Source organism: Colius striatus, chromosome 7, assembly GCF_028858725.1.
Source record: "Colius striatus isolate bColStr4 chromosome 7, bColStr4.1.hap1, whole genome shotgun sequence".
Taxonomy (NCBI): Eukaryota; Metazoa; Chordata; class Aves; order Coliiformes; family Coliidae; genus Colius; species Colius striatus.
In genome coordinates, this window is record NC_084765.1 from 17516104 (window position 1) to 17537493 (window position 21390).

General features: G+C 37.5%; 1 protein-coding gene across 1 annotated transcript in view; it reads right to left on the reverse strand.

The window, feature by feature from the left end:
* Positions 1-10014: 10014 nt before the first annotated feature.
* Positions 10015-21390, reverse strand: part of MUC2 (mucin 2, oligomeric mucus/gel-forming) — a 54028-nt gene continuing 42652 nt past the window's right edge. The window contains exons 36-52 of the mRNA XM_061999695.1: positions 21188-21362; positions 20382-20629; positions 19083-19266; positions 18753-18957; positions 17849-18036; positions 17189-17258; positions 16769-16869; positions 16604-16635; positions 16260-16437; positions 15541-15645; positions 14911-14951; positions 14188-14310; positions 13601-13699; positions 12813-12941; positions 12086-12125; positions 11692-11821; positions 10015-10270 (exon numbers count right to left, since the gene is read on the reverse strand). Coding sequence (XP_061855679.1) covers positions 10015-10270; positions 11692-11821; positions 12086-12125; positions 12813-12941; positions 13601-13699; positions 14188-14310; positions 14911-14951; positions 15541-15645; positions 16260-16437; positions 16604-16635; positions 16769-16869; positions 17189-17258; positions 17849-18036; positions 18753-18957; positions 19083-19266; positions 20382-20629; positions 21188-21362 — 2304 coding nt within the window. The remainder of the gene's footprint in view (positions 10271-11691; positions 11822-12085; positions 12126-12812; positions 12942-13600; positions 13700-14187; positions 14311-14910; positions 14952-15540; positions 15646-16259; positions 16438-16603; positions 16636-16768; positions 16870-17188; positions 17259-17848; positions 18037-18752; positions 18958-19082; positions 19267-20381; positions 20630-21187; positions 21363-21390) is intronic.

Sequence of the window (21390 nt, forward strand, 5' to 3'; positions counted from 1 at the left end):
TACATTTCACTATAGGGCAGTTCTTAGATATCCTGTCCTAGATATTTGAGGTCAGTAACTTTAGGGTCTACTTTAGAGATCTACGTGCTCTGTTGGCACAAGGTAACCTAGCCATTTTTCACCTTATCCATGCTGTGAGGGAACTGCTCCTGACACAGGGGAAGCCTCTTGCCTATTCCCATAAAATTAAACACAGGTTGCAGACATTCCCATACCTTCAAGTACTCTGTGCCTCTTTGGGAATATACTAATGCCAGAATGATTGCCAGTAGTATGTGGGTACAAACATAGTTTAAAGCAGACTTAGGTTTTACCACTGTTTCAAGTTCTCAAGTTGAGTCTGTCCATGCACTCACTGGGGAATATGCATCCTCTTTTATCTGGTTGGCAGACAGTAAACTGGTCCTTAAGAATTGCAACTTGCTTACTGCTTTACCAAGCTTTCCATCATTTACAAAGTTAAGTACCCTAAAGCTGGCCCACTTCTTTCAGTTGTTCCTCTAACTACAAGCACTTGCTAAGTAACTTGCACAATTGCAGGTGCAAACATCTGCCAGACAAAGATTTGCTGCAGCTCTTGCTCCTAAGAAAAGCCTGCACTAGCAGTGAGAGTATTGTGCAGGACATGAAACATGAGTTCATGTTACCCCTTTCCCACTGTCTGTGCTCCATTAATTCCATTGTGAGTCTTACTTGAGGCAGGGCACTACTGGAAGGTAAAGTCTGTTCTTGAAGTCCTGCCATTTTGGCTGGGATACAGAACCAGCAGACTTTATGGCACCAATGATGGAAGTAACAGGCTGCTGCTGCTTTTCCTTTTAATCAGAACACATCTTCACTGCTAATCTCCATCCAAACAGCTACAATGTGAACCAGCAGAATATCTCATAGATAAATCAACCATGAGAATATGACATTGTAGATACGAGGATGATCTGAAATCAAATACCATGCAATAGTAACACTCAAATTCATCAGATGTCTGTGGCAACTTTCAGACTGAGTTCTTGTTCCGGCCACTAAATAGTGTTAATGGCAGGTGTGGAGCAGACCACAGACACCCACAAAGAGAGCTTAGCTGAGGGCAAAGATGAAAAGCTGTAACCTATTAATTTTCCCAGATCAAGGCTAGTGTCAAAGCCTAAATGCAGAGCTCTGCTGAGATAGAGTCCATTCTAAAAAAATCATGATCCTATTCCTTTCCTATACCCACAGACAATCAAGACACCTATTGATGTGAGAGTAGAAACAAGAATAAGAGTCAGAGTGCGATTCCTGACTCTAGGAAAAAATCCCCAAAGCAGCGGGAACCATATATGGAACTACTTGCCAAAGACACTCTTCAGGTTGGAGTAGTACTTAGATGACAAACACATGGTGAAGCTGACCACTGCTACTCCCTGCCCTTTTCCTTCTGCGTATGGGTGGTTCAGGAGAACACTAAGATGGGAAGGAGGGATGAGATAATTCATCATTTCCCCCTACAAGTCCTGCTTAGCACTTAGGGGCCTGCGAAGAGCATCAACAGTAGATGTTAAAACTGGATCCAAGGAATAGACAGAATAAAATGAGTAACTCGTTGAACCACCATTCACTTAAGCTCCACTCAGCAGAGGAAGTAGTATCAGCCATCTCGAATTCTCTCCTGAGAAAAGTAAGAGTTCAGAGAAACAGGAAACTCAGTCCTCTCACTCTGTACCTAGCCATTTTCTTACCTCTGCTTGTCTGCTCTGTCAGTTTTGCCATTCCTTTGCCATTTCTTGGGGAGCAGAGTTCCTGTCAATAACTAATCAGAGCTGCTGCTTCTAGATTCTCTGTGGAGAGTGCTGGCTACATTCCTTAGGAATCACTGGGTGCAATGATTTCAGGGCTACTGAAGGTGAAGGATATTTGCATTCAAATGAAGTTTTTATATTCAAGTGTGGTAATGCTGAGGTTTTCAGAAGAAATACGTGGAAGCTTTTCAGAAGGAAATTCAAGACTGACAGGGAGCTTGTGAATATGTTGATCACTTACACTGTTATTGCAGGCATGCAAGGTATAACTATTCCCCCTGCAGTGACATACTGGGATTAATAACTCTTCCCTTTATTGGGCCTTGCAGCGTAAGAGGCTGCTGCTGCAGCTGTACTAGCAAAAAGAACAATTCCTCTTGGCCCTTTTACAGCCCATTTCATGGATCATTTGCTGTTAAAGGGTATGTGATTTTAGTAAATACAATAGGTAAATATTAACTCAGTTTCCTTATCGCCACTGACTCACTGGAGATAAACCATGGTGAAGCTAACGTAATACACCACTGACTCACATCTCACATTTTTTGATGCAAATTTTGTAAAGAGGCATTCAAATCAGGGCCATCTGGTGGATTCATGCCATTCTTAGTCAGACACTGTACTGAAGCCTGGCAGTTGCATTTGTATGCACCTCTTCTGTCAAAAGGCGATCCCAAACGTACTATGAAGCATTAAAGCTACCAAGACTTTTGTAACTCACTGTCTTGGGTCAGTCTAATAAACCGTTTCATTTCAGGTGAAGATCATACTATTTCTTAAAATGTGAATCAACTATGAAATGGTGTTTTACAAACACTGCCTAGATAATAACTCCAGAAAAATGCTGGATACTTCATTAACAAGGTAATGTTAGCTAGGCAAACAAATAATTTGGATTTTGTGTCAAGCTTTCTTGTGCCAAAAAGATGATAAGAACATCAGAAGTTAATTTTGCAAAATATTTTACATATCTGATGTAAACAGTAATTTGCTCATCAAAAATTATCAGAAAAATTCAAGAACCACATGGATTATACCTGTATCTTTGATGTAATCCCACAGAATTTAGGAAATTCATATAAAATATTTATTTGATCCATCAAGTTTACATCTGCCACACAGTTTGAAACTGCTGGCAATAGCTCTAAGGTGATGTGCAATAGACAGAGGAAAAACAGGGAATGAATCTCTGTCATTAATAGTTGATTAAAATATATGAACAATAACTTTAGTATTTTACTTTTAACAGGAGATGGTTGGATATTTTCTTACATTTTGCCTTAGAATGAACACATAGCTCTGTAACTTCTCATCTTGCCATAGGGTTCCTTGACTTTTCCTGAACTACCAAGAGCATTAGTTATTTGTGTTTGCAAGGAATATATTCAGCTCCTTTTTTTCTGTTTTTTTTTTTTATTTTATTTCAGGTTTTAGGGTTTTTTTGGTCTTCTTGTTTTTTTTTAAGGAAGGTGTAGATCTTTCAAAATCCACAAAGAGGGAGTAATGACATGGCTGGTTAGTGTTTGTGCACACAGGTCTCATTGACCTATTGGCACTTCTTCACGTAAGAATGACTCCCTGCATAGAGAGCCATCTCGTCAGGAGGTTAGGTCCTTGAGGTTTTTTCTATTTGAAAAATTTTTCTTTAAACATCCTTCCTGGTGAAAAATATGGATTAGCAGAACAAAGGGAACCCAGAGCTCTGTGTAGGAAAGGATATGGGCATTCTTCTTTAAGAATTAGATCTTTATGAATTTCAAGCTAGAGCAGAATACATGCTTTTTTAAAAAAGCAATTTCTTATTTCATGGATCCCAAAACAATGCAGAAGCAGCCACTGACCACTGAACAGAGAACCACAGAATCTTAAGTGTTGGAAGGGACCTTGAAAGATCAACTAGTTCAATCCCTCTGCCAGAGCAGGACCATCTACAGTAGGTCACACAGGAACTTGTCCAGATGGGTTTTGAATGTCCCCAGAGAAGTCGACTCCACCACCTATTTGGGCAGCCCATTCTGGAGCTCCATCACCCTCACAGTAAAGAAGTTTTTCCTTAAGTTTCTTTGGAACCTCTTGTGTTCTGGTTTGTACCCGTTGCTCCTTATCCTATCATTGGACATCATTGAGAAGACCCTGGCTCCATCCTCCTGACACCTGCCTTTTATATACTTGTGAACATTAGTGAGATCACCCTCCAGAAGTCTGTATAACCCTGAAATTACATGAAATTGCATACCCAGTAACCATGTCCACCATCACTGAAAGTTATTACAAGCCTAAAGAAAGGCAGAGAGATAGGGCAGAGAAAAAGTTGAGGTGAGAAGCTAAACAACTTTGGCCTGTTTGAGGTGTTTTTTCCTAAAAAAAGTGTACTTACACCATGTCTCTATCCAGGACCAGATCTAAAATTCTGTCAGAATTTTTACTGGACTCATGAGATTGTGATCCTTTCAACATGAACTGTGGTATATTGCAATAAAGCAAGTCACTACTTTGTGTTCAAGATTCAGAGTTTGCCTTGCCTTCAATGCTGCAGTCATTAAATCCAAAGCAGTTTTGTAGGTGGCTGAACACCTTTAAGAAAAACAAAAAAAATCAAATTACTTCTTAGAGAGAGGAAAACCAAGACAATTGGTGCCACAGTCTTTCCCCAGACATCTGCTTAGCATGCTGCAGAAGTTGAAATTAGAAACCCAATAGGTAATTGCCTTTAATGTGTTATGTTTAGCTCAGGCTCCCTGTCTTTTTAAGAAGAATGAGTGTATAGCTCCCATAGATACTGCAAAGATCAAGAAGTTCTCAACTACACTAATCCAAAGGTAGAGTTTATTGAAATTTCACTGCCATGTAAGAGCACAGGTACTGCATAAAGCTGTGTTTTAGATCACAGTTCCTATTGCCTTTTGTTATTGCTTAAAAGAGAGCTGCAAAAAGCAAAGGTACTACTTCTTCTTAACTCCATCTCTGCCATACTTCCTCTTGACTTGGTTTCTGTCAAATACAATAGTTGTATGTATGTTGCTTCATTTAGTACCGGAGCTTTCTTCTCTATCTTACTCCTCCCATACATACTAATCTTTGCACAATTTGAAAATCTGTGATGTTTCTCATTTTATTGGGTCAAACTGAGATTAATGGCCTTGGCATGGTCGGGTAGTATCTTCTTCAATGTGTAAAGATTATAATTTGTATGACTAACTGAATTATGGTCTCGTGACTAGTCCTTCCTTTCAACCTTAAAAGCAAATTAGAAGGTTTTCACCTGTCAAATATACAATATTATATGACCAGGAACAGATATCCAGAATTATTTTTACAAGCTACTGTTTGTAAAAGTAATTGTTTATCAATGGGATATCCATGATTTCCTGGATTTCAAGGATTCCGTTTTCCTGGAACCAAGAAAGCTCAATTACAATTTTCAAAACAAATTCATTTCTCAAATGTGGAGAGGAGGCTTGCCAAAAGCATAGTAAAAGGTCACATAAAGTGTTTTCTATCTTTAAACCACTATGCAACAGAAAGATATTCTGATATGAGAGTTGTTGTACTGAAGGAATACAGAAGATACACGGAGTTCTACATTTGATGAGTTTTCTCAAAGCCTTGGAATAAGGAAAAAAAAAAAACATTGGTGTTTTTCAGTGTTCTAGAGACAAGTGATAGGAATTCAATCATTTTATATATAAAAGCTGAAAAACTGAAACATTAAAGGAAGTTCAATTTGAACACACCAGACTTTTAAAAGGATGATATTGAAAAAGAATTTACCAAAATGTTGTATGTTAGTGGTGGGAATATAATCTATGTAGTCTGATTTGAAGCAAGTCTGAGAGGTAGCCATTTAAGAATACAGTTGTTTGTGGTAGCCTGAAAAGACTGAATTAATTTAGGAAATTTGGCCTAGAAAGAAGGCTGCTTAACTTGAAGAACTTATTCTGCCTTAAAATACCCCTACCTCTCAATTTTGTTAGAGGATGAAATATCAGAAATTGTATATCACTATTACTGTTATTTAAATGTATTTCAGTTTTTGTGGACCTAAAACTTACCACAACTTTCTTTATTATGATCTTAGAGTATGTAAGTCTTTTTCTGCCTGTTTTCCCTGTATCTGAGTTTGCTTTGCTACACAAGTTCAAATAGTGTATAACAAGCACAGTAACTACTCGACTGTTTACTTAGGGCTTTGCCTTTGCTGAAGCCCTTTCATTGGGTCTTATGTGCAGAATTACATGTGCTTAGTTCAGTCAAGTGTTGTTTAGCAAAGTATGGTCCAATAGTAAACAGAAGAAAATTTTATCTCACCTTTCCTCTCCTATAGTACAAAATGATAATAACACATAGTTAATAAATCACTAAACAAGGTAGTTATTTGGTCAGATATTCCTACTTTGTATTCTTTTGGGGAGGATTCTTCTTGGTTTGCATGTGGCTTTTTCCTCTCTTCTGAATGACATCTGCCTCCCATCAGATAGCAACAGTGGTTTTTCCAGGTTGCTAACAAGGTTTTTCCTTTCTGCTAGTTATGTTGTCAAAGCACTTGTGCCATAATGGTTCAGCAAAAAAAAACTGTGCTCACTTTGTCAGCATATCTTCCAAGAATTCCTTTTAAACTCCAAATGAAAGTTCTCACTGTATTACTGTAGTCATATGAAAAATGTTGAGTTTCCAGTGCATCTCTAGGTAATTAGGAAGAAATTTTCTGAGCTTTTTTTTTTTTTTTTCCTCGTGAGTGGCCAAGTGGGTGAAGAGCTGCACTGAAGGCACTCAGCTGCAGTGGTCTTGACTTGTGAGGCAATAGCACCCTCCCTGAGCTGCAGCCAACTCACTCAGGTTTGCTCCAACATTGTCAGTGGTCTCCTACAGATAGCTTTATGCTGTAAGAAGCTTCCTGTAAGACTGCACCTGCCTAAGAAGGGTTTGATTGAGCTTCCAGCTGCCTTGGAGAAGCCTGCACCTAAGGCAAGGACTCAAAATTACAGCTTCTGGCAACCAGGGCAGTAATCATGCTAAAGGTAGATCACAGCTCCAGCCTGTACTTGGGAACTTCAACCTGCCCATATCTTCCCTTCTTTCCCTTAGGGGGAAAACAGTATTCAGGCCATGATTTCTTTGGTTTTTTGTTTTATTTTGTTCACTAGAATGTCCAAGCAAGTTCAAGCCCTTCTTTGAGGGCCTCAGGGATGTGATAAGAGGAACATGCTTAGAGGAACTCTGCTCATCTCTTGCTTAGGGACAACGTGACAAAGTAAGGACGAACCAAGCAGCTCTTAGAGGGCAAGAGTTAGCGTCCTAGCTTTTGGTGACTTCAAATGCTGTGTAGGTAGAGGTCCTATTTGCCTCCCAAGAATGTTTCCTCAAAAAGTATCAAAACAAAAAGAAACCATTTGCCACTAATGAAAGTGGGAGGCTAGACAGGAGGTCTGGGAGGAGGTGGACACAAGACTCGGACATCGAGACATGGCAATTAGCCACTCTATCACTCAGCTAACTCTACTAGGTCTCTTGATACTACTTCCTTCTTACTAGACTCCGAAAGACAAGGAATATCCTGGAGAATGGAGTCATTCTTAGAGAATAGAGGAAAGCAAGCCCATTCCCTTCCAGCACCAATGCTTTCATGAAGCTGTCACTGCCCCCTGCAGTAGGTCCTGCCTAGGACACAATGGGTCAGAAGACTCTACCGTCTACCCTGACCTCCTAAAGGGCTGACATTGCCTCGTAAGAGATTTCTTCAGTTTGTTCTCTGGGTTTTCCAGATAAATCTCTGGTTCTGACCTGCAGACCCTACAGTTCTTGCTTAAGAAACTCCAAGGAATCAGGTAGAACAGCTCTCCATTTACTTTCAAGAGGGATCCGGAAAGACGCAAAAGTGCTGCTCACCTGCCACTGTTATTCTCTTTGTAAGGGTTCACAGTTAAAGATTCTTTCCTTCGTTTCTTTTGAAAAGATTATTTGTGGATTTCTCTGCTGGAAAAAGTTTTATCTGTTCTATTTTTTCATCCAATTCCAAGGGAAATACAGGTGCAAACTGAACTGTGAAGTTCTAAGGTGAGTAAGAATGCACAAAGGGGAGGAGGTTTGACATGTACAGTTTGACCTGGAACTGCCAAGCACTTGTAAGTAAGAATTCTCTGACAGGCCCAACTTGAGAGCTTGCTTATGGGCAGCACTGACCCAACACGAAAATTGGAAGGGGTTGCTATGATCCAGAGCACTGTAAGGAACATCATCTATATGCAGACATGTAGATCCCCGTTGGAAACCTTTTTTTCACTGCTTGATAAGAGCGTACAAGAGCCTGTGGGGAATTATCAGCATTCATTCTTCTCAGAGATAAAACCATCTACTTAAAAAAGAACAAACTTCCTTTTTGGTGGCAGCTTACTTTTTTTGTGTACAGTGTTTTGCATTTTTAGCCATACACTGCCCTGCAGTGGTGAAGCCAAAATCTGCAGCTTTACTGAGTTTTATAGAGGATCTTTTAAATTCCTTATTTAGAAGTAGTTTGCCCATCACTAGAAGGGGCAGAAAAAGCCTGTGCAAACTAGAGCCAATGAAAAAATGAAGCAAGTGACATTTTTGTCTTCAGTGTACATATAATGTGCAGCAAAATGCCACTACTGACTTGAAATATTTTATCTGTTTTTCAGAAGAAACAAGACAGATTTCATCAGACCTTGTATCTGTCTCCAGAAGCTATTTGCTGACTTCAGACAAATTTAACTGCAAAAATTAAGATCTCAAATATACCTAAATGTCAACAGATTTTTAGAAAAATCACTTTTGTAAATACTGTGTGGAAACACATGACTGCAGTGTCAGCACAGAAATTGTTAGACAAGAAAGAATTCTCAGAAGAGCACGACCTTGTAAATGCCCCAGGAATAAAGCCTCAGTCACATCTCACAATGAATCTAGAGAGAGAAATCCTTAGAAACCTATACTAAACTAGAAATCAGGCTTCATTAGTTCTGTGACGTGCATTGTAAGCTGACGAAACTTCCTTCAGCTAGCTGGTTCTCCCTCTACAGAAATTAGATCTCTAATCGTAGTATTCTAAAGATGCAAAAGTTCTGGAGGTTCATCTTCTGTACATTCCTACCAGCTTCTGGATTCTAAGCTGCATTCTAGGATGCAACACATTTGACAGAGCTAGTAGTAGCACAGAATGGTGACACCAACTCTTTGATTAGCAAAAATGCTGGTATTCAGATTGACTGTGGCTCAAGCAGTTACTTCAAGTTCTCAGAAGGGTAACACACAATTAATGTTCATTAACAGAGACAAAATAATACCCAAAACATTTTTTCACACACAACAGATGGTATGAATTATCCTCATTGTACTTCAGATGATTCAAGACATATGTCCACCTCTCAATCTCCTTCAGTTTCCCTTACAGTAAGATCAGATAAACAGGCACTTTAGAATGCAGTTAAGCTAACATCCTAGCCTTTGTTGTGAGATAAGTGAACATCAAAAACAGTTATTTCTCTCTATTTCCAGTAGAGGAATCCTAGGATTACTATCTCAGAGACTGTCATTTGTTTTGCAAATGTTGGAGTTTAGAGATCTCTTTCTATAGTACTAACTCTACATCCCTCAAGCATTTTTAACTGCACATTCTTATAGTCAAGGGAGTACTTTCTTAGTGAAAGTACATAGTAGTGATGAACTGAGACAGTTCTAACATAGACAGTTTTGCTAAAATGAGATCTAATGCAGAACTAGAGGTTTATCTGAGTCATCTGAATTACTTCATGATGCAATTTTCATATTTGTTCTGTCAGACAACATCAACTGCTGCCCCACACTACATGTTGGGTCCTCCAGGCAGTGCCTTCTGATATTTCAGCATTTCAGGAGCCAGAAATAGATACCCCCAAAATTTAGTCCTTTGACTTTCTACACCTTGGAAAAGAACCTTTCTTCTCTTTTAAAACTCAAGCTCATCAAGACAGCACATGAATAAGTACAAACTCATGCTTTTTTTTATGTGCTTTTAATCACTCAGAGAAAATAAGATGATTACAAAAGGACCCAAAAGGCTGTGAACTTGGAAAAACACAATTTTATGTTCTTATTTGGTGCACAGATAAAAAGAGCACTGTTAAAAATAATCAAGAAAACAAACAGCATACAATAACTGGTAAAAGCAAAGTTCAGAAGTCATCAAGGAAGGTGAGAATAGTGCATAGTTGTTTTAGTTGAGTGCTATTAGGTTTTTTCTCCTTCATTTTGCTGTTAAGCTGATGGCCCTCTTGATGCGATCCAGGGTGCTCTCCTCATCATTTTCCTCTGTACTCTGTGACTCACTGGATTGTGAGTCACTGCATTCAGTGTCTTTGCAGCTGCAGCTTTCCACATATATATACTTATAGGAAATTGAATCCCCAGTGGGGCATATCAGTTCCACTTCCTTCATAGTAGTGCTTGATTCCCTGCAGCAGGAACAGCTGTGGTCCATAGAGTTGGCCTCAGCAGAGTATCTGTTAACATGGAAAATGGCAACATTACTCTTTGCCAAAAGCCAGCGTGGAGGAGAAGGTGAAGTTAGGTATAGAACTCCTGTGAAAAGTTTGGAATACTCTGTAGAGGAGTCATAGTCATGGCTTATGAAGGTGCTGAGATCACCTGGCAGTGCAGTGGTTATGACAATGTGCTTTTAAAATTCATTGCATTTACTGAGTTTTTTGTTTGTTTGGTTGGTTTTTTTTAGTAAAATAGTATCAAAATCCTTGTAAAAGCACCTAGTGATTTCTAGGAGTTCAGCTTCCTTAGATTCCTCTCATCATCTCAGCACTGACTAATGTTAAATACAACAGATCAACAATGAAGGGCAGACAAAGCTCTAACCTGAACAAGAAAACTGCATAGAGAAGTGACTACACAGCCATTTACAATGACATCACATCAATAAACTGGCTACAAGGGCTACAGTTGCATCATATGAATCAGAGAGCCCAAGCCAAGTACTGTTCACAGGAAGGGAAATCCGCAGCTCTTTCTGTTCTTATGTCACAGCAAAGTACTTCTGTAGCCTTGTGTTCATCGGCTTCCCCAGCACTATTCCTAACCTGCAGAACCTGTCAATGTCAGCTACAAACTATGTCAAGATCTTTTCCTTGTATTTGTGTGAAGAGGCAAAGACAACAAGACTGTAAGATTATAAGGTATTTCAAAATACTAATAAACCTCCATGCAAATAAGGGTTCAATCTGAGACTAAAGGTGAGTTTTCTCCCAAGTAAGGTGCCCCGTGGCATATTCAATGGTAGGAAGCAAATGACAGTTCTTTGGGGACTTAGAATTATGTTTCTCCAGTGTTTTAATTGCTTGATAGCAGGTGTCCTACCAGCCACCTTTTTTATAGCCACTTTCTTGCAGATTCTCTCATTTCAGAGAAAAATGTACAGGGCAACTACTCTAGTAACATAACCCCAAAAGTATTTGTTTTCTGATTTCTTTACTGTATAAAAATTGTACACATTTCAATCTTCCTTCAAAAGATGTGTGTGCATTTCATTTTAGATGTTAATTATTGAGAAGCAGCTTCTCAGGTCATCAGTATCAAGCCTGGCCACTTTCTGTGCTCATTCCCATTACAGGAAATAATCTATGTTATTTTCTGATGATTTCTAACCAAGGTGACACGAATGTCAGAAAACCCAGCTCTTAATGGATGGATTGTCCTTGTCATAGTTGTCCAAATCCTAAGGCAATTTAAATATCCTTTTTATTAAGGCAAATCAGCTGTTCAGTCACAGACTTCATGTTTTTGTGCCCATGATTTGGATAGCTGACAGTTTCAGGTCTTCTACCATTCCATAGTCCATATTTATTGTTCATTTTACCTAAACAAGTTCAGTGCCAGCAGAATTCAAACCTCGTTGTCCAATCAGTTTACTTACACTGAGAAAGTTCCACATGTTCCTTCACATTCAGTCATGACAACTCTGTTCACAGAACGGCAGCCCTTATGGACAATAAAATCTTCTCTTTGACGGACAGAACATGGTGTAGAACTATCCAGAGGTGCACCTATAGTGAAAGATGAGAAAATACTTTCAGTGAAATAGCTCCAGAATAGCTTGCAGTTCAGCACTCTCTAGGCTTCACTAATTCACTTACAGAATTCTCTTAAGTGATCTTTCTGCTTCAGTTTAAACTTTACCAGAGAGAACAACAAAAATATAGAAATATCTATTTACATACTAACATCAGCTTCTATGGTTAGAAAATGGGTTGATTTAAGAAGGAAAGTCATTCTCTGTATTGTTGATTCAGGTACACTGGCATACTTACAGGTTTTGCAACAACCATTTGGTAAGAATGCAATAGTTCCCTAAAAGAACAAAGAAACAGGAAAAAGAATATTATTATCTTTCCCTACATTAAACAGGCTTTTAGGCCAATAACTGAGGAAAACAATTTCTCAACAGCTGGAAAAATCAATGAAAAATGTAGCATTGATCTGAACAAACAAAGGTAATAGTCTCTTCCACACTTGAAATCTATCAATATACAAAAGATTGTAGAAATAAAGATAATGTTTGAAGGCAGTCTACAGTTAACACGTGATTTTTTTTTTAGAAACAGTTACAAAAAAGTGTTTTCTCAGAGATGTCTGTATTTGAATCTGGAGTATGCACGGTCTTATAGGGAGTGTGCACTGGCAGCTTACTGTCTGAACAGCTTGTATTTCTGTAATATTCAAGAAAACATGGTTCTTGTTCAGACAGGAACCCACAGAAAGCAGTCAGCAAGGACTTTGTACCTCGGTGCTGACCAGTATTTTGGTTATTGAGAGGCAACTGCCAATTATAACCCCTAAACTCTCATCCAGATGTCTTATTTTATACATTCTATAGGTCTATGCATAGACGCAGCAGAAACTTTTCCCCTTGGGACTGAAAAACTTTGGTGAAGGTTCATCAGAGCTTAATTTGACTTCTGTTACTAGGTAGGTGGCTGAACTAAACTGAAACAATCTAAGCACTGAGCAGAGAGTACATTTTCCATATTTACTCACAGGTTTGCAGCTGTCTTCATTGAATGCTGGGCAAGTGATCTCAGATGTGGAAGAGATAAACTGGTTGTGGATATTTACACAGCTATAAATGGTGCAGTTGTCATAAGGATCATTTTTAAACTCTCCAGGCTGAAAGAAAAATACAAAATATAATAAGGAAAGCTGAAGGGAGCTCAGACAGAAATTTTCCTCTCCTCTGACAATGACTTTCCTCTTGTTTCCCAGTCAATCATTTTTAGGTTAACAGCCATTTCGGATACAGAATATTACATGTGTTGCAGCACACCATACATGGAGAGAAACTTCAGCTTCAAATGGGATTTCCCTTGGGAAAGAAAAATCCCTTTAAAGTATGTGAGTACACTAGAGTTATTAACAAATTCATCCATGGCAATGGATTATGCCTAGGGAAAGCTAAGTGGTAGTTAAGAACAATTCTAAACTTTCACCCAACAGGGGCAATAAAATTGTTTCATATGCAGGCTTTACTAGTGTTCTTCGGTGCACAGAAGTAAAAAATATAGAAAAGCTTAAACTTCCAGACACTGCAAGAAGAATGCTTCCAATGGTATTGGATTTGTCATTTCAACAAAAGCCTTCCAGAAAACTTGATTTCATGAGTCCCTTCTTCAGGCCAAAATTTTGTAGATAGCCTTTGCTTTAGGTGAGCCTCTGGCTTTTCTGATATATACTTACACTAATCTTTGTCTCTGACAAAGAGTCAATTCCTCTCTCAAAGGGAGAACTTAACAGATTTGGTAGAGATGTAAAATGTAGAGCATACTTACACTGAGGATGAGTTCAGACTTATCTGCTGTATGAATAACACATTTAGTCTGCACACATTTTCCACAACATTCACCTTCCACTGACTGAAGTTCATATCCCTAGAAATTAAAATTAATTAAGAATGAACCCATCTTGCATTTTCATGTATTTTGCATTTTTATGCAAAATGAAAGCACAACGCATTTTTGAGAAATTAATGAAAACATAACTAACAGTTATTAATTATGCTTTGAAGTACACTCAAGATTTGTACCTTTCTGTGTTCCAACCCAACAGAAAACAAATAATGAAAGTAGGCCAGAGACCAAATAGCTTAAAACACTATAATAAATAGGTCTAATAATCAAGTGTCACTCTATTAAGTGCTCTACAGAGATTTCCCAGCTAATCCTCTTAATGTGAACAAATACTCTTAAGTTACACAGTCAAGCTTCATGCAATAGATTACTCAAGGACAGTTGGTATTCACACTAGACACTGGATTTCCATTCCCTTTCTTTTGTTTATACCATTCCTTGATCAAATTGCATTTCACGTCATTGTTATTTTGGGGTAGGTTTCAATTTGTTTTAAGTTTGTCACTTACTGGTTCACAATATGTGTTGCATGGAATATGTTCGCACGAGATGATATTCAGTTGAGTGCTGACATTAACTTCATTAGTGCAGAAGCAATTATGACACTTATCAACAAAGACTGAGGAATTAGGCTATAAATGTTAAGAAAAAAAGGGGAGTATATTAATAAGATATGACACGTGTAACAGAAGTTTATTAATTTCCAAAAAATCTGTAATCCAAGCAAGGGAGAAGGAAACAATCATAAACACTATGGATAGTTATTTGGCTATCTGTTGATGAGGACAACACTTTAAATACTGAATTTAATTTGTGTGTTGTTATTGAAGTCCTATTGTGCAATGATAAACATGGATATTAAAAGGGCAGGTGTCATAAAACAATTACTAGATCAAATAGAACTCATTTACATATCTTTTCATTTTTTTAAGCAAAATCTTAAAACTGCCATAAGGTACTGACAGTAAATTTGGACTCACTTTTTAAAATGCATGCACACTCAACCCTAAATGCAAATCTCTGATGCTTACATACAAACAGCTCTTCAGCCTCTTTCATACACAGTAACCTTTTCAGAAAAGATTTAGACTTTGTGAAATCAATGAACTCCTGACAGAAATTGGAAAGATTTTAAAATATCAATTGTTCTAAAGTTCCTAATGACAACTCAGATAAAGCATACTAAGTGGCCTTTTAAGCATTTTCAGAAGACAGTTGAAATAGGAACTTACCAAGAACTCAGCATTCTGATGTACACAAACCCTCTTGGGAACTGTTAACAAGCAAGGAGTTAGCTGGTTACATAGGGAAAAATCAAACAAACAGTCTTCACCCCACTCTAGCCAAATTCATTTATTCCAATAAGTCACAATGCATATGGTCAAATATATTGTTTATTCCCTATTCCTGATAGCAGATATGACATATGTGCAAAAAAACAGGGAGATTTGGCCCAACACATGCAATCTGGTTCATAGCCAAGAGCACCCATATAACAGATACAAGTAGTTTCTTGTCTCAATTGCCAAGAACAAAGAAAACTTTGTAAAGCAACCTCCTATTGGGAATGCTTATAGGGACCTTGTACTAGACTGAGACTACAGTCTCAGTAAATTCTATATCTGTTCTTACATGGGCTCACAACCAGGAAAATTGAACTTGAGCCACCTAAGATATATCTGATTTTGTAGATGTTTGTCATAACCATAGCAGTAGTAACCAATGTTACTAGAAACCAATTGGTAGAATCTGACTGGTTATTGTCTCTTTCATTAGGCTATTGTATACAGTCTTACTGAATATAATGCTAAATTATGTAATATATAATGTCAAGTATTGTAATATATTTCCAAGGGACTTACCACACTCGTACACAGGACAGCACTGACCACTAGGAATATAAGAATAAACTTCAAATCCCAGAGAACACTTGGGGGCTTTAGCTGTGCAGAAGCTTGTATTGCATTCTGGGGAAAAAATAAGGAAAAAAAAAAAAAAAAAAGAATAAGCCAGAAAGTACACTAAATCACAGCTGCTAGAAATAGGCATCTATCAAAGCATTTAGGATGGACCTTCCATTGACAGGAAAAAATCCAGATCCTCTCCAAAGAAATAAATTGCAAAAAGAGAACACATCTTTCTAGTGAATCCAGTCACTGGACTGGGGAACTACACTAGTTTATGAAACTTTTTCTATTGTGCAGTTACCAAATGTTAAAAAATCTCAATTCTTTGAAGAGAATTGAGAAGAAGAAGAGTAGTGGACAGCTGTTACTGTCCCACCTAGAATTATACTCACCTAGAACTACATAATCTATCTGCATTTTACTTGAATAAAGTGTGATCCTGAACTCAAGAGCTATAGATTCAGTTATGCTGAGTCCCATATTTGAAAATTCAGTTATAAATCATTGCAATATTAAAACTATTTTTCCTAACGCAATGCAAGCTGATTTTAAAAAACAAGGATACTGTTTTTTGACTCTGAACCAGGTGTCTCTGGTGCTGAACTAGTTCAGTGCTCTTTTCATTTTTATTTCTAAAAAGTATAGAAAGACTAGAAACAAAAGTATAAACTCACTGCAGGTGACAATGGGGCAGCAGGAGTCTTCAGAATTGACTACAGTGACCTCATAGAAGCCTTCTCCATCACAACTGGTTTTATTTTGTTTGGCACATTCATGAGGTTTACATACAATGCCACTTCCACCTTCCAGGCAAATACAGTCCTGACAGTCTACTGTAAACTTTTCCCCAAACTGTCATGAAAGAAAATACAGCGAGTGATTGCATGGTTACCAACTAAGGAGAACAGAATTTAAAACAGGAGTGAAAAGTTGAGAGCACAAGAACAACTGCAGCAGTGGAGACCAATCTCCTCATCCCCAACCTCTACCTGAAATACAAAAGCATATGGTGGCATACCTCTCTTGGTATCCTATCCACTCCAACACAGCCTGTGAAAAATGAAAACAATTTTCCATTACCACTCATATAAGAATAGATATCCCTTCTATATTTTTGTACTGCATGAAAAGAAAACAACAAAGAGTATACAAATACGCATCCAAATGAAGCAGTAAAACTCACCACAGGTTTTCACACAGACATCCACACCAGAGTCATACAGCATTGTTCCATTAGGACAGAAACAGCCTTCCACTTGTTTAGTTGAAGTTTCATTTTGTTGACTGAATGAGATAAAATGTTCAGAGGAGCATCATTACTGTCAGGTATGCAGAGGAAAATTGTGCCAAATAACCTTTCACTGAAGACGCAGTAGCAAATGATCTACATATTTGCAATTTAGGAATTGTCAGTGTTCATATTTGGTATAGTCAGACAACATAAACAGTGCAAGTAGACAGATTTGGGATCAAGAGGACAGTGGTACTAAATTTGATAGTCAGTTTAAGACATGACAGGAGGTTGATTTCTCTCATACACCCATCTATTAAGGATGACTGAGCAGTTGTATGAGCTATAACTAACAGTGAAGGAATTATTTACCTTGTTTTGCAGGTTATTTCTTTAATAGGACCACATGCTCTATATTCTTTATTTGAGGGACACTGATGAGCTGTAATGAGAGCATAAAAAGGAGGAAGAGCTCAGTAACAATGTAATATAAAAGCCCCATGACCTTATGACAAGAAATTAAACACTGACTGCTCATTTTATCTCTGACAATCTTGAGAAGCAAAGAGAAAAAAAAAAGAAACTGGATATCAGACTCATATCTCTGAATCTGTTTTATGCAATTAAGTCGTAGAGATATAACATCATACATCAAAGAGATAAAGCCAAAAGTCTACATCTTGATTATATATTTTTTTAATAATTTGATCTCTTGCACAGGTTCCTAAAGTTTCCTTACCCTCTGGCCTCTTCTTACTACAGCTGAAAATGAATGTGGCACTAAATTTAGAAAAAAAAAATCTACTGATCTACTGATGCAGATGTTTCTGGCACAGCCAATAGATATATGTTTTTACAGGTTCGTTTGTCATTTCTATTGTTAAAAATGTTACTTGTAAAATTACTTAAGGAAAATAGATACTATGATTCATCACCCTCTTCATTGCTCAGAAAGCAACGTGATTTACCATTAGGATATTATTACCAAAACAGTTCCCTAGTAGCTTCCCTAACAATACAAGATAAACAGACAATACTTACAGCAAACACCATTGGTATGACTTCTCCAGTCAATGCACACATTTTGATCAGCACAGGTGGCAGCGTAGACCTGCAGACTTGAGCATTCCAGGTCTAAGTTGGGAAGTACACAGCTATCAAAAACGCAGGCTGCATAGTACTTGTCAGGTTGGACAACTGCGTGGCAAGGCTCAAACACACTAGAAACAGTAACATTTATCACTATTAGTTACTGAATAACTCATTAATTCTTCATTGTACTTAACATGTTATAATGTGGCAACAGTGATACTTAAGGAGATGTGAATAAACACTATTAGTGAGATATTTTTACTAAGAGCACCTATCTAGATTGTAACCTTTCAACATAAAGTATTATTTGATAGCCTACTAAACACTCAGACACCAATATTTTCTGTCCAGGAGATACAGGAATATCACTGAGTATAGCCATTAAGTACTTTTCTAAAAATATGTTGAGGTTTTGTTTGTTTGGTTTGTTTTTGGGTTTGGTTTTGTTTGGTTTTAAATTCTGACACACCATTCTAAAAATGTCTAAACTCTTTTCAGTTGTACTCTGTTTTCTTTCAAATGAGTGTGGGAAAAGGCAAAGTCATAGGACAGTGGAGGGTAAAGAGCATAGAAGAATCATAGAATCACAGAATCATAAAATGGTAAGGGCTGGAAGGGATGTTAGAAGTTTAAGAAAGGTTGATGTAGTAGACAAAGAGTTGGAAGCAAACTATTAGCAAAGTATGACATCTAGAAGCAGCAAAAGGAATGGAAGCAACCCAGAAAGCTACAAGAACTGGAACAACAGTTTAATCTTCAAATTAAGGGGCAATTTAAGATTCATTTATAAATAAAAAGTTTTTCTATCTGTTCTTAGGCTTATAAATCCCAGAGAAATGTTTACCTTCCAAAAAGAAGCTCACAGATGGAAGATTCTTTGCACGGCTGTACTGGAGTTGTGCTAGGTGCTTTTGTAGGGACCAGGCCAGGAGAGCACTGTGGTTTGGAAGGATCAACAACTTGCCAGTGATCTGCCATGGTTTCACAGTTTTCTGCAATGTTTCCATTTGGCAACATACAGTCATCTGCTGTGTTGTTATTGCAAGTACCTAAGATTGGTAAGGGGAAAAAGAATTTGTTCACAGATCTATTATCAAATTCCATTCATTTTTGTGACAGGACTGTCAATTACCTGTTTTGTCATTTTCCAAGAGTACAAAAGAGTAAGCCTTACCACACTGTCCGTGAGTGTTGTTGCCAAACAGACTGTAGGGCATTCTGATAGAAAAGGCCAAGCCATTGTAGGTCACATTCATTTTTAGTTCAGGAATTTCCACTACGCTATTTATGCCTGACTCATAGATGCTCACACCAAATTTCTTGTAAGGCAAAGCCACTGCCTGTTTGTTTACTGTCACCTAATAAATAAAACAGGAAACGTATATTTAGTTTGGCTTTAGAAGACAACTGACTGTTCATTAATTTTCATTGAACATAGAATGTAAAGGAAATAATGAGCATTCGGTTTGTAACAACTGTCCTTGTTTCTTTTTATGTTGCTGGAAAGTTTTATTCTCTGAGCTAAAGAAAAGGCCCGTTAGTTATTGGCAAACTAGGCTAAAATTCAGACCTTAAATGAGCTAAATTCTATGACTCAACAGATTCATTAGAATGACTGTGGCATTGAGGACATCCTAAGAAAGTGCAATAAAATTCTCCTAAATTTCTAGTGCACGCAATTTTAACTTTCTTGGCATAAAGGGAATGTGCTTGTAGGAAAATTATATGTAGGAAATAAGCCAAAATCTGTATTATTTATTTAAATACACTAGCTGTGAAATATCTATGGAACTAATATTACTACTTTTACTCAGCAATGGTTGACTTCCCTGCTTTTGAGAAAACAAAGAGGTCTAAACGTTGCAAATTTTCAACAATATGCTGCAACCTAACTTGTAATAGTCACACACAGTAAAAACTAAATAAAACAAATTCCACACAAATCCAAAATCAAATATTTCTCACACAATTTTGAAGACCCAAGACTGGGACGTCATGTTTATCAATGAAATATAAACACCTAAGAGCCACTGTTCTGAAAAATTAAAAGAGTGACACCACTCAAAGCTAATAATGGTACTTTTAAAATATGCTTAAGCCTAGTACTTTATTGTTATGTCTAATTTATGTTGTACCCTCCTATTGAACATTTTTTCTTTTCCTTTGTTACATTAATATTAATTATAAATTAATTTATTTTGTATCCTTAACTCATCCACATTTGTGTATTTAGGAAAGATAAGGCACCGCAAATATTTGAGATAAAAAAAGGAAGAAGCTGTAGAAATTTTTCCTCATACTGGGAGTGAAAAAACAGTCCTTCAAAGATAGTCTTATTTTATGATCTAAATTACTATTCAATCTAAAACACAGATAACTTTTTTTTTTTCCTAATGTCGTGAATGTAATTAACAGCTTGATGTTGTATTAATCTTTTAATCAAGAAATCAAGAAAGGTAAGATTCTCCAGTACCTTTACTTGTAGAGTATTTGGCTTGGCTACTGCTAAGCGTACTTCCTGAGTCTCGTGTCTCACAATGAGCGTTCGAGGACAGGAGACTACATCCCGTGTATCACAGTGGTAATTATCGATGTAGACACCAAAGTTGTCAACTTGCTTATTAATTTCTTCCACGAGGACATATGTACAATTCCCTTGATAGCTGTAGTACAGTCCATCAAAGGTCATGTAATGTGGGTCTCCCCAGCCAGTGCAGTAACCTACAAAAGCATACAGATAGGTTAATTTCTTATGGCAACATACGGAATTAGATCAGTCTCCAAACAAGATCTGTAGATGCGGGATTCATCTCATCTAACTCTATTTAAATTTTTGAAGTGTATATGTCAATGCATGAGTTCATTATCTAGAACTCATCATTAACAAAGAAAACAGGCACTTTCAGGCACAATTCATTTGACTTATCTAATAGACAACTGAGAATAGCATTAACTGCACCCTAGATATATCTTTACTGACAGTCTGAACAAGTAATATGTGTTTAGGCTTCTAGCCTATAGTTGTCTGCATCTGGGCATTTAAATCCCGCCTTGAGAGACCAATTTATTCTACTAACACAACAGTTATGTAGAAATGACGGCAAATTCCGTAAAATTGTCTAATTAGCTAAAAGAATCAAAAAACCACTCCAAAGTTACCAACACTAGAAGTCTGAGGGTCACAGCATTTTATGATGCTTTTCTCCTGATAAATATTTTTGCTTTTGACACTATTATGTTCCCACAGGAGATAAAATACTCAACAAAACATGTACTTACAATCACACTCCCAGTGCCAACAGCATCCATCTTCATCAATGACTGGGACGGGAGAAAGCCCATTGGAACATGAAGGTTTAGGAGGTGGATTACAGATGATGGGAACCACCTGGACTATATTGTCTTCTATACATATTGCCTTAGTGCAGTTACAGAGCCACCATGACTCACCTGTCTGTGTTTAGAAAGAGAGAAACCTTAAA